The sequence below is a fragment of the Somniosus microcephalus genome, chromosome 3 (assembly GCF_052327205.1).
Source record: "Somniosus microcephalus isolate GS21.2 chromosome 3, FLI_Smic_1.0, whole genome shotgun sequence".
Classification (NCBI taxonomy): Eukaryota; Metazoa; Chordata; class Chondrichthyes; order Squaliformes; family Somniosidae; genus Somniosus; species Somniosus microcephalus.
Window position 1 is genome coordinate 274,412,913 of NC_140989.1, and position 13,127 is coordinate 274,426,039.

The 13,127-nt window shown below is 45.4% G+C and overlaps 1 protein-coding gene across 4 annotated transcripts in view; it reads right to left on the reverse strand.

Moving 5' to 3' along the window:
* Positions 1–13,127, reverse strand: part of axdnd1 (axonemal dynein light chain domain containing 1) — a 209,007-nt gene that overhangs the window by 187,944 nt on the left and 7,936 nt on the right. For all 4 annotated transcript variants that reach the window (XR_015077655.1, XM_085982558.1, XM_085982557.1 and 1 more), the window contains exons 4-5: positions 10,306–10,487; positions 8,116–8,219 (exon numbers count right to left, since the gene is read on the reverse strand). Coding sequence is in view for 3 of the 4 variants with exons in the window: in XM_085982558.1 (XP_085838684.1) it covers positions 8,116–8,219; positions 10,306–10,487 (286 nt within the window). In the remaining variant the exon portion in view is untranslated. The remainder of the gene's footprint in view (positions 1–8,115; positions 8,220–10,305; positions 10,488–13,127) is intronic.

Genomic DNA, 13,127 nt, shown 5'->3' on the forward strand with positions numbered 1-13,127 from the left:
GGGGAACGGGGAAATGGCAGAGACTCTGAACAAATATTTTGTATCTGTCTTCACGGTAGAAGACATTAACAACATCCCAATAATGGACAATCAAGGGGCCACAGGGAGGGGGGAACTAATGACAATCACTATCACTGAGGAAAAAGTACTTGGTAAAATAATGGGACTAAAAGACGACAAGTCCCCCGAGACCAGATGGCCTGCATCTCAGTGGATGCATTGGTTGCAATATACCAAAATTCCCTGGACTCTGGAGAGGTCCCAGCGGATTGGAAAACCACAAATGTAACACCCCTATTTAAGAAAGGAGGGAGACAGAAAGCAGGAAACTATAGACCAGTTAGCCTAACATCCATCGTTGGGAAAATGCTGGAGTCCTTCATTAAGGAAGCAGTAGCTGGGCATTTGGAAAATCATAATGCAGTCAAGCAGAGTCAGCATGGTTTTATGAAAGGGAAATCATGTTTAACAAATTTGCTGGAGTTCTTTGAGGATGTAACGAGCAGGGTGGATAAGGGTGAGCCAGTGGATGTGGTGTATTTGGATTTCCAGAAGGCATTCGATAAGGTGCCACATAAAAGGTTACTGCATAAGATAAGAGCTCACAGAGTTGGGGGTAATATATTAGCATGGATAGAGAATTATCTAACTAACAGAAAGCAGAGAGTCGGGATAAATGGATCATTTTCCAGTTGGCAAATGGTAACTAGTGGGGGATGCCACAGGGATTGGTGCTGGGGCCTCAACTAATTACAATCTACATTAATGACTTGGATGAAGGAACCGGGTGTAATGTAGCCAAGTTTGCGGATGATACAAAGATGGGTGGGAAAGGAAGTTGTGCAGAGGACTCAAAGAATCTGCAAAGGGACATAGACAGGCTAAGTGAGTGGGCAAACATTTGGCAGATGGATTATAATGTGGGAAAGTGCGAGGTTATCCACTTTGGCAGGAAAAATAAAAAAGGCTAATTATTATTTAAATGGACAGAGATTACAAAATGCTACAGTTCAGAGGGACCAGGGGGTCCCTGTGCATGAAACACAAAAAAGTTGGCATGCAGGTACAGCAAGTAATCAAAAAGGCAAATGGAATGTTGGCCTTTATTGCAAGGGGGTTGGAGTATAAAAGCAGGGAAGTCCTGCTACAACTGTACAGGGTATTGGTGAGACCACATCTCGAGTACTGCATACAGTTTCGGTCTCCTTATTTAAGGAAGGATATACTTGCATTGGAGGCAGTTCAGAGACGATTCACATGGTTGATTCCTGAGGTGAAGGGGTTGACTTATGAAGAAAGGTTGAGCAGGTTGGGCCTATACTCATTGGAGTTTAGAAGAATGAGAGGTGATCTTATTGAAACATATAAGATACTGAGGGGACTCGACAAGGTAGATGCAGAGAGGATGTTTCCCCTCATGGGGAAATCTAGAATTCGGGAGCATAGTTTCAGAATAAAGGGTCACCCTTTTAGAACTGAGATGAGAAGGAATTTCTTCTCTCAGAGGGTTGTAAATCTGTGGAATTCTCTGCCCCAGAGAGCTGTGGAGGCTGGGTCATTAAATACATTTAAGGTGGAGATAGACAGATTTTTACAAGATAAGGGAGTGAAGGGTTATGGGGAGCGGGCAGGGAAATGGCTTTGAGCCCAAGATCAGCCACGATCTTATTGAATGGCGAAGCAGGCTGCAGGGGCCAAGTGGCCTATTCCTGCTTCTATTTCTTATGTTCTTATCTTAGGTTCTTATTTGTTTAATTGCTCTGCAATTTCCTTGTTCCCCATTATAAATTCTCCCGTTTCTGACATTAAGGGACCTACATTTGTCTTCACTAATCTTTTTCTTTTTATATACTTGTAGAAGCTTTTACAGTCCGCTTTTATCTTCCTTGCAAATTTACTCACATACTCTATTTTTCCCCTCTTAATCAATCTCTTGGTCCTTTTTTGCTGAACTCTAAACTGCTCCCAATCCTCAGGCTTGCTACTTTTTCTGGCAACTTTATATGGCTCCTCTTTGGATCTAATACAATCCTTAATTTCTTTTGTTAACCATGGTTGGGCCACTTTTCCTTTTGTGTTTTTGCACCAGAAAATAATGTATAACTGTTGCAATTCATGCATTCGTTCCTTAAATGTTAGCCATTGCCTATCCACCGTCATGCATTTTAATGAAGCTCCCCAATCTATCATAGCCAACTTCCTCCTCATACCTTCGTAGTTTCCTTTGGTGAGTTGCTGCAGTGCATCTTGTAGATGGTACACACTGCAGCCACGGTGCACCGGTGGTGGAGAGAGTGAACGTTTAAGGTGGTGGATGGGGTGCCAATCAAGTGGGCTGCTTTGTCTTGGATGTTGTCGAGCTTCTTGAGTATTGTTGGAGCTGCACTCATCCAGGCAAGTGGAGAGTATTCCATCACACTGCTTACTTGTGCCTTGTAGATGGTGCAGAAGCTTTGGGGAATCAGGAGGTGAGACACTCACTGCAGAATACCCAGCCTCTGACCTGCTCTTGTTGCCACAGTATTTATGTGGCTGGTCCAGTTAAATTTCTAGTCAATAGTGAACCCAGGAAGTTGATGGTGGGGGATTCAGTGATGGTAATGCCGTTGAATGTCAAGGGGAGGTGGTTAGACTCTCGCTTGTTGGAGATAGTCATTGCCTGGCACTTGTGTGGCGCAAAGGTTACCCGCCACTTATCAGCCCAAGCCTGAACATTATCCAGGTCTTGTTGCATGCGGGCATGGACTGCATCATTACCTGAGGAGTTGTGAATGGCACTGAACACTGTGCAGTCATCAGCAAACATTCCCATTTCTGACCTTATGTTGGAGGGAAGGTCATTGATGAAGCAGCTGAAGATGGTTGGGCCTAGGACACTGCCCTGAGGAACTCCTGCAGCAATGTCGTGGGGCTGTGATGATTGATCTTCAACCACCACAACCATCTTCCTTTGTGCTAGGTATGACTGCAGCCAGTGGAGCATTTTCCCCGATTCCCATTGACTTCAGTTTTACTAGGGCTCCTTGATGCCACACTCGGTCAACTGCTGCCTTGATATAAAGAGCAGTCACTCTCACCTCACCTCTGGAATTCAGCTCCTTTGTCCATGTTTGGACCAAGGCTGTAATGAGGTCGGGAGCTGAGTGGTCTTGGTGGAAGCCAATCTGGGCATCAGTGAGTATGTTTTTGGTAAGTGCCGCTTGATAGCACTGTCGATGACACCTTCCATCACTTTGCTGATGATTGAGAGTAGACTGATGGGACGGTAATTGGCCGGGTTGGATTGTCCTGCTTTTTGTGGACAGGACATACCTGGGCAGTTTTTCACATTGTTGGATAGATGCCAGTGTTGTAGCTGTACTGGAACAGCTTAGCTAGAGGCGCAGCTAGTTCTGGAGCACAAGTCTTCAGCACGATGCCCGGGATGTTGTCGGGGCCCATAGTCTTTTCTGTATCCAGTGCGCTCAGCCGTTTCTTGATATCACATGGAGTGAATCGAATTGGCTGAAGACTGGCTTCTGTGACGGTGGGGACCTCAGGAGTAGGCCAATATGGATCATCCACTCGGCACTTCTGGTTGAAGGTGGTTGCAAATGCTTCAGCCTTGTCTTTTGCTCCACCATCATTGAGGATGGGGATATCCATGGAGCCTCCTCCTCCCGTGAGTTGTTTAATGGTCCAACACCATTCACGACTGGATGTGGCAGGACTGCAGAGCTTTGATCGGATCCTTTGATTGTGGGATCGATTAGCCCTGTCTATAGCATGCAGCTTCCGCTTTTTAGCATGCATGGAGTCCTGTGTTGCAGCTTCCCCAGGTTGGCACCTCATTTTTAGGTACGCCTGGTGCTGCTCCTGGCATTCTCTTCTACACTCCTTATTGGACCAGGGTTGGTCCCCTGGCTTGATGGTCATGGTAGAGTGAGGGATATGCCGGGCCATGAGGTTACAGATTGTGGTGGAATACAATTTTGCTGCTGCTGATGGCCTACAGCGCCTCATGGATGCCCCATTTTGAGCTAATAGATCTGTTCTAAATCTATCTCATTTAGCACTGTGGTACTGCCACACAATACGATGGAGGGTGTCCTCAGTGTGAAGACAGGACTTCGTCTCCACAATGACAGATGCATCTGTGACAGGTAGATTGGTGAGGATGAGGTCAAGTAGGGTTTTCCCTCGTGTTGGTTCTCTCACTAGATTGATTCCTGGGGTGGCAGGACTGTCGTATGAGGAGAGATTGGTTCGACTAGACCTATATTCACTAGAGTTTAGAAGAATGAGAGAGGATCTCATTGAAACGTATAAAATTCTGACAGGGCTAAACAGACTGGATGCAGGGAGAATATTTCCCCTGGCTGGGGGCTCTAGAACGAGAGGTCATAGTCTCAGGATACGGGGTAGGACATTTAGGACTAAGATAAGGAGAAATTTCTTCTCTGAGGGTGGTGAACCTGTGGAATTCTCTACCACAGAAGGCTGTGGAGGCCAAGTCACTGAATATAGTTAAGATGATAGATATAGATTTCTAGACACAAAAGGCATTAAGGGGTATGGGGAGAGCGCGCTAATATGGTATTGAGATAGAGGATCAGCCATGATCATATTGAATGGCGGAGCAGGCTCGAAGGGCCAAATGGCCTACTCCTGCTCCTATTTTTCTATGTTTCGCTTCGCAATTCCTCAGAGAATGAAGCAGTCCATGCCTGCATGCAGCAAGACCTGGACAACATCCAGGCTTGGGGTGATAAGTGGAGTAACATTAGCACCACACAAGTGCCAGGTCATGACCATCTGCAGCAAGAGAAACTAACCACCTTCCCTTGACATTCAATGGCATTACTATCACTGTATTCCCCCACAATCAATATGATGTGGCGCACCATTGACCAGAAACTCAACTGGATCAGCCACATAAATGCCATGGCTACTCGAGCAGGCCAGAGGCTGGGTATTCTGCAGTGAGTGACTCACCTCCTAAATCCTCAAAGCCTCTCCACCACCTACAAGGCACAAGTCAGGAGTGTGATGGAATACTCTCCACATGCCTGGATGGGTGCAGCTGGACATATATCGGCATTCTTTCATCGTCACTAGGTTAAAAATCCTGGAACTCCCTACCTAACAGCACTGTGGGAGTACCCTCACCAGGTCAAGAAGGTTGCTTACCACCATTTTCTCAAGGGCAACCAGGGTGGGCAATAAATTCTGGTCTTCCTAGCAACACCCATATCCCAATAAATAATTTTTTTTTAAATTTGCCAATGAATTAACATTTAAATGTTGCTTCTCATTACTATTTTCACAGCATTACAAATACCACAGATGTTGCTGTAACAGTAAATTGTTTTTCAGAATTCCAAGGCCCTTATCCTCACAAAGTCCCATGTCCATTTTCCAGGCTTCACTGGTTCCCTGTGCTCTAATACATTGACGTGAAAAGCCTTGTCCTCACTTTCAAATAGTTTCACCCCGCCCCACTGATAATCTCCAACCATATGTGCCTTATGTACATTCCTCGCCTCCTTGTTTCGTGCTCCTTCTGCACTACCATTGGTCACACCTAGTTTCCTCCTCTCTCTGATCCACTAATAGTAGTGTACTGCTCTTTGGAACTCTTTCCCAAGATGCCTTGGCCGAACCACCTCTATCCCCACTTTCAAAAATCTCCTCAAAACCCTTCTCTTTGACCATTGGTTTGTACCCCCAATGTTTTCCCTTCTGCTTGGTGCTCTCTGTTTTTCCTCCTTAGTGTAAAGTACTTTCACTATGAGTGCTAGTGAAATGTAAGTTGTTCCATCTGAAGGTTGGCATTTAATTCATTGGTTGAAAACTAATAAAAAGGAATGTGTTCTCACTTTTGGATTCAAGCAGGCAAAACAGGCATTTGGGGATGTAAATTTTCTTGAGCATTTATCAGAAAAATACATGATGGGCAATATCTAGGACATTCTGTTTACCCATGCTGAATGATGTGCCCATCCTATTTTTTCCCGACAGTGTGGACTCTTCACTCACGGCATCATTCTCAGCTATTGTGCTTCTAACAATCAGAACAGGCAAGTGACTCACCTCCTGACTCCCCAAAGCCTTTCCACCATCTATAAGGCACAGGTCAGGAGTGTGATGGAATACTCTCCACTTGCCTGGATGAGTGCAGCTCCAACAATACTCAATAAGCTCGATATCATCCAAGTCAAAGCAGCCTACTTGATTGGCACCCCATCCACCACCTTAAATATTCACTCCCTTCACCACCGGCGCACCGTGGCAGCAGTGTGTACCATCTACAAGATGCACTGCAGCAACTCGCCAAGGTTTCTTCGACAGCACCTCCCAAACCCACGACCTGTACCACCTAGAAGGACAAGTGCAGCAGGCGCATGGGAACACCATCAGCTGCGAGTTCCCCTCCAAGTCACACACCATCCTGACTTGGAAATACATCGTCATTCCTTCATTGTCGGTGAGTCAAAATCCTGGAACTCCCTCCCTAACAGCACTGTGGGAGTACCTTCACCACACAGACTGCAGCGGTTCAAGAAGGCAGTTCACCACCACCCTGTCAAGGGATGGGCAGTAAATGCTGGCCTTGCCAGCAAAGCCCACATCCCATGAATGAATAAAAGAAAACAACAATTTGCATTTATATAGCGCCTTTAACATAGTAAAACATCCCAAGGTGCTTCACAGGAGCATTACAAAACAAAATTTGACACACAGCCGCTTAAGGGTATATTAGGGCAGGTGACCAAAGAGGTAGGTTAAGGAACGTCTTAAAGGTACAGGGAGATGGAGAAATTTAGGGAGCGAATTCCAGAGCTTAGGGCCTTGGCAGCTGAAGGCATGGCCACCAACGGTGAAGTGATTAAAATCAGGGATGCTCAAGAGGCCAGAATTAGAGGAGCGCAGATATCTCAGAGGGTTGTGGGGCTGGAGAAGATTACAGAGATAGGGAGGGGTGAGGCCATGGAGAGATTTGAAAACAAGGATGAGAAGTTTGAAATCGAGGCGTTGCTTAACCGGGAGCCAATGTAGGTCAGCGAGCACAGGGATGATGGGTGAATAGGACTTGGTGTGAGTTAGGAAACGGGCAGCAGAGTTTTGGATGACCTCAAGTTTATGGAGGGTAGATCGTGTGAGGCCGGCTAGGGGTATGTTGGAATAGTCAAGTCTAAAGGTAACAAAGGCATGGATGAACATTTCAGCAGCAGATGAGCTGAGTCAGGGGCGGAGTCGGGAGATGTTCCGGATGTGGGAATAGGTGGTCTTAGTGATGGCGTAAATATGCGGTCGGAAGCTCATCTTGGGGTCAAATATGACACCAAGGTTGCGAACAGTCTGATTCAGCCTCAGACAGTTGTCAGGGAGAGGGGTGGACTCGGTGGCTAGGGAACAGAGTTTGTGGCGGGGACCGAAGACAATGGTTTTGGTCTTCCCAATATTTAGTTGGAGGAAATTTCTGCTCATCTGGTACTGGATGCCATTTGGAGACAATGGAGGGGTCAAGAGAGGTGGTGGTGAGGTAGAGCTGGGTGTCATCAGCGTACATGTGGAAACTCTCGCTGTGTTTTCAGATGATGTCGCCGAGGGACAGCATGCAGACGAGAAATGGGAGGGGGCCAAGGATAGATCCTTGGGGGATACCAGAGGTAACAATGCGGAAGCGGGAAGAGAAGCCATCGTAGGTGATTCTCTGGCTACAATTAGATAGATAAGAGAGGAACCTGGAGAGTGCAGTCCCACCCAGCTGGACGACAGTGGAGAGGGGTTGGAGGAAGATGGTGTGGTCAACCATGTCAAAAGCTGCAGACAGGTCGAGAAGGATGAGGAGGGAAAGCTTACCTTTGTCACAGTCACATAGAAATAATATTGCTGTACTTTTGATTAAAAAGAGCAACGTTTCAGGTGGAGCTTCTCCACAATAAAGCAGCACATAGTGCAAGTGTATCAGTGAGCCATGTTAGTAAATAATAAACTATTGTAATGACTATCAAAATTTTACACAAGGTGGAGTTCACCATAATCTCTGAACAAGTAAGTTGGACATTTCCAATGTAGAGCAACATATTCCACTTAAATTCCCCACCTTAAGTAGTTCTATTATAAATGTACCTTCCAGCTTGAGCCAGTGAGATGGGCTGATCTATCAAGTGCTTGAATTTTGTTCTCCGAATTGGGTGATGCCATACAGGATCAGTTGGTCGGATGCGATGTAACTGAGGAGACAGAGAATATGGATCATTTGGATGCAGGGCATGGCTCTATGTAACTGCAATAGAAGAATGTGCCAAAATAAAATCCTAACCTTCATATATAGCTTTAAAAAAAAAGCCCAGGGGCAAGAGAATACTATTAACATACTATGATTGCCCCCTCAATCAAGGCTACATCATGAAGTTTTTCTCTCTATAAACTGGCTGCAGAAACAAAACATATTTACTTATCTGCAGCTTCAAGCATCCATTGAAACCAGCAGTATCAAGGGAGTGGGTTACTGTGGTTAAGTGAAGAAAGATGGGGGGTAATTTTAACCCCAAAAAATGGGTGGGTTTGAGTCGGGTGGGAGGTTTAAGTGTTAAAAATCTGAATCCTGCCTCCAACTCGCCCGCTTCCAACAGAGGCAGAGGGATGGTGGGCAGCTAACCCGCTCCCTGGAGGTGGGTTGGCACTTTAAGTATGTTAATGAGCTGGAAGTCTCGGATTTAACCTGCTTTGCAAGTTTAACTGTAGCCGGCCGGGGTTCCCGGGCCTTGGGAATCCCAGCAGCTGCAGCGAGGCAAGGACAGCCTCGGGATGCATTCCATGTGGGCCGGGAGAAGCAGGAGTGCTTCCCCCTGGCCCCCCAAGCTCCCCCACCATCAGCCATACCCCATACAAATGCCCCACACCCCCACCACCCCGAGACCGGACCCCCCCCCCCCGCAGATCAGGGATCAGATGCCCCATCCCGTGGTCGGACATCCCCGGGTTCGGACACCCCCCAGGGGTCGCGGATCAGGCCCCCATCCCCCCACCCACCACCCAGGGATGGGACTCACCCAGGGTCGGGGATCGGACACCCCCCCCACCCCGCTCCGCTGTCGGGGTCGGGGCTTGTACCTACCTAGGGCTGTGGCCACTTCTCCAGCATTCCCCGCCCGACTGGAATCCAGCCTGTCAATCAGGATGACTTCCGGGTGGGGTACCGTCAGTGACATCACACGCACACTGTGGAGTTAAAACTCCAAAGCGCGCAGGAAAACCCGGACTTCCGGGTTTCCTGCGCACCACTGGGCATCCCCCTCCCTGCGCGTCAGGACATTAAAATTACCCCGCCATATTTCTACAGCCAGACTTAGAGTCACAGCAAAGGTGGTGGCCCCGACTGGTAAGCTAGCCACCACATGGTGGGATTTTAAGGGAACATTTTCTTCATTAAAAATTATTTGGGAAACCCATTTGTTGGTGTTGCTTGAAGAGAGCAACCAAAATAGTATTATATCTGCCCCAACAAGCTGTTGAAGTTAGGTCAATTGAAAATTTCAAAACAGATAGATTTTTGTTAGGCAAGGGTATTAAGGGCAACCAAGGCGGGTGGATGGAGTTAAGATACAGATCAGCCATAATCTAATTGAACGACAGAACAGGCTCGAGAGGCTAAATGGTCTACTCCTGTTCCTATGTTCCTACGTCATGACCATCATATACAAGTGACACAATGATGCATTTTGATGTGATGCATTGCTGTGTTGTGCATTTGAGAATAAAGAGAAGTTTGACTTTTTTTTGTAAAAACATTGGATCTTGAAGAAAACATTTTTGCATAAAAAATGTATTTTAACTGCATATTGGATGTACTGAACAGAAGAAAACTCAAAGAGAAGTCATCTTAGGATTTTTTTTTAAGACATCTGCTCTCTTTGCTACAGAGCAGTCAATAAGGTTGTCCTCTACTGGTCAATCATGCACGCTATTTTATGCCAGAGATCTGCAGTCTAGAAATTATTATGCACTATCAGTGTACAAAAAAGGGCCCCGCCTGCCCTCTCAGGTGGACGTAAAAGATCCAATGTCATTATTTTGAAGGAGAGCAGGGGAGTTCTCCCCAGGCCAATATTTATCCCTCAACCAACATCTCTAAAACAGAATATCTGGTCATTATCACATTGCTGTTTGTGGGACCTTGCTATGCGCAAATTGGCTGCCATGCTAAATTAGGGACTGTTTTGTTCTGTTCCCACTATGAACTAGATGGAGGCTGCCCAAATTAATTTCAAATTGATTGTAAACATTTGAAGATTTAGAGCATTTTTATGTCCTCACTTGAAGATCTTTTGGAGTTTTAGTTTTCGTCAGTGGTCCAAGGGGCTCATCACGACAGCATGAACTTGTCATAGTAGTCAAATCTAGCAGGATTTCTTCTGGGATGAAGTCGTTCTGGAGAGATTCTGGTAGAGGTTTACGTTGTTCAATGGCACGTGGCTTATCCTTCAGTTCGGATAATTCTACAAACACAGAGATAGAAGGAAATAATGAACCTAGATACTGCCTCAGTTAGCAAATCAATTAGAAATTAAATATTATAAAAAGTTTAATGGGCATGTATAAAATAGCTATTTATACTTCACTGGTAGGGATGACCTTGTGACTCTCAAACAAGAGTTGGTGATTTGTGTAAGTGCTTCTCATCAGTGAGTTTATAAATAAGCATTTCACACTTGAAGGGGAAAGGTCCTTATTCACCTCACAGAGCCAAGCCAGCAATTCATTCAATCCCCGCATGCACAAAGCCAACCAAGCACAAAGCCTCGTTAGCACCGTCGATGCAGATGTATAAAATATTACTGTATGTAGTATCGTGTGAATAAAATGTAAAGTGACTGACCTTGATATGTAAATCTATATTTAAGTTTAACAAAATAAAAGGTATTCTATTAAATTGTCATATTATCATAATATTATGATATAATATGTATACTGATTAATGACTCAGTCCCTCATCTGTTAGGATTTAACTTGAAACTGCCTGGGAGAAGACTTTTGTACAGAATCCCTTTCTGCAACATTTCAAAGTTCCACTTCAATTACCCACAGTTAAATGTTCTCATTCATGGTAACACTGGAGAGAATCTTCTGCTCAAAGTATCTGTTCCCAGACTGCCCCTAGCCAGCAGCACAAAATATAGCAATGTGATAGGGCCGAGAGGCACAATGCTGCTGCCCATGAGGTGGCGCTGCTGTCTCTGAAACTAGCATTTGGAACTATTTGACAGCAGCAACTTCCCCTAGTGCAATTAACTAACTACCAGAGGGAAAGACTGCCATCTTTTCTGGCCATGGGCAAACCACTTGCTGCCCTGCCCATACAGACCTTCCTCAGCCACTGGGGAGAGCCCAACTCCCAGAAAACAAAATTGTAAACCAGGCTATCAAACAACTGTTCATGCACATCTGTTGCTCCATTGCTGCATAATCTGCCCACAACAGAAAGAGATGCATTCCAACACACAAGCAGCTGGTAAAAATTCTGAGGGACAGGATAAATCTTCATTTAGAAAGACACGGATTCATCAGGGACAGTCAGCATGGATTTGTTAAGGGAAGGTTGTGTCTGACGAACGTGATTGAATTTTTTGAGGAGGTAACAAGGAGGGTCGATGAGGGTAGTGCATTTGATGTAGTCTATATGGATTTTAGCAAGGCTTTTGCTCAGGTCCCGCATGATAGACTGGTCACGAAAGTAAAAGTGGCAAATTGGATACAAAATTGGCTCATAGGCAGGAAACAAAGGGTAATGGTCGAAGGCTGTTTCCAGTGGGGTTCCACAGGGCTCAGTACTGGGTCCTTTGCTTTTTGTGGTATATATCAATGATTTGGACTTGAATGTAGGAAGTATGATTAAGATGTTTGCAGATGATACAAAAATTGGCCGTGTGGCTGATAATGAAGAAGAAAGCTGCAGACTGCAGGAAGATATCAATGGACTGGTCAGGTGGGCAGAACAGTGGCAAATGGAATTCAATCTGGAGAAGTGCGAGGTAATGCATTTGGGGAGGGCTAACAAGGCAATGGAATACACTATAAATGGTAGGACACTGAGAAGTGCAGAAGATCAGAGAGACCTTGGAGTTCATGTCCACAGATCCCTGAAGGTAGCAGGACAGGTAGATAAGGTGGTTAAGAAGGCATACAGGATACTTGCCTTTATTAGCCGAGGCATAGAATATAAGAGCAGGGAGGTTATGTTTGAACTGTATAAAACACTAGTTAGGCCGCAGCTAGAATACTACGTGCAGTTCTGGTCACCACATTACAGGAAGGATGTGATTGCGTTAGAGGGGTGCAGAGGAGATTTACGAGGATGTTGCCTGTGCTGGGGAATTTTAGCTATGAGGAAAGATTGGATAGGCTGGGTTGTTTTCTTTGGAACAGAAGAGGCTGAGGGGAGACCTAATTGAGGTGTATAAAATTATGAGGGGCCTAGATAGAGTGGGTAGGAAGGACCTATTTCCCTTAGTAGAAGGGTCAATAACCAGGGGGCATAGATTTAAAATAATTGGTCAGAAGTTTTAGAGGGGATTTGAGGAGAAATGTTTCCACCCAGAGGGTGGTGGGGGTCTGGAACTCACTGCCTGAAAGGGTGGTAGAGGCAGAGAACGTTATCACATTTAAAAAGGTACTTGGATATGCACTTGAAGTGTCATAACCTACAAGGCTACGGACCAAGTGCTGGAAAGTGGGATTAGGGTGGATAGCTCTTTGTCGGCCGGCACGGACAAGATGGGCGAATGGCCTCCTTCTTTGCTGTAAATTTCTATGATTCTATGATTAAGTGGCGTGACAGGTTATTTTCATTCTTTAGTAGTATACTAACTAACTATAGTAACAATACAAATAGCATCTACCCACACATAATCCAATACCTCGGAGTCAAAACAAATGAACACATCCAAGTGAGTTACGTTAAAGTGGAAATTTCCCTGAGCTTGTGATATCTATTGGTAATTCAACTCTTTCACATATTGAGCTCAGTAAATTGAGTGGATCACCAATTATATCATCTATAACCCCCATTTAAACTGAAATATTGATATTTTCCCCAAATGTTCTCCTGTTGCGATACAGATCCAGGGGTATCCACGGCA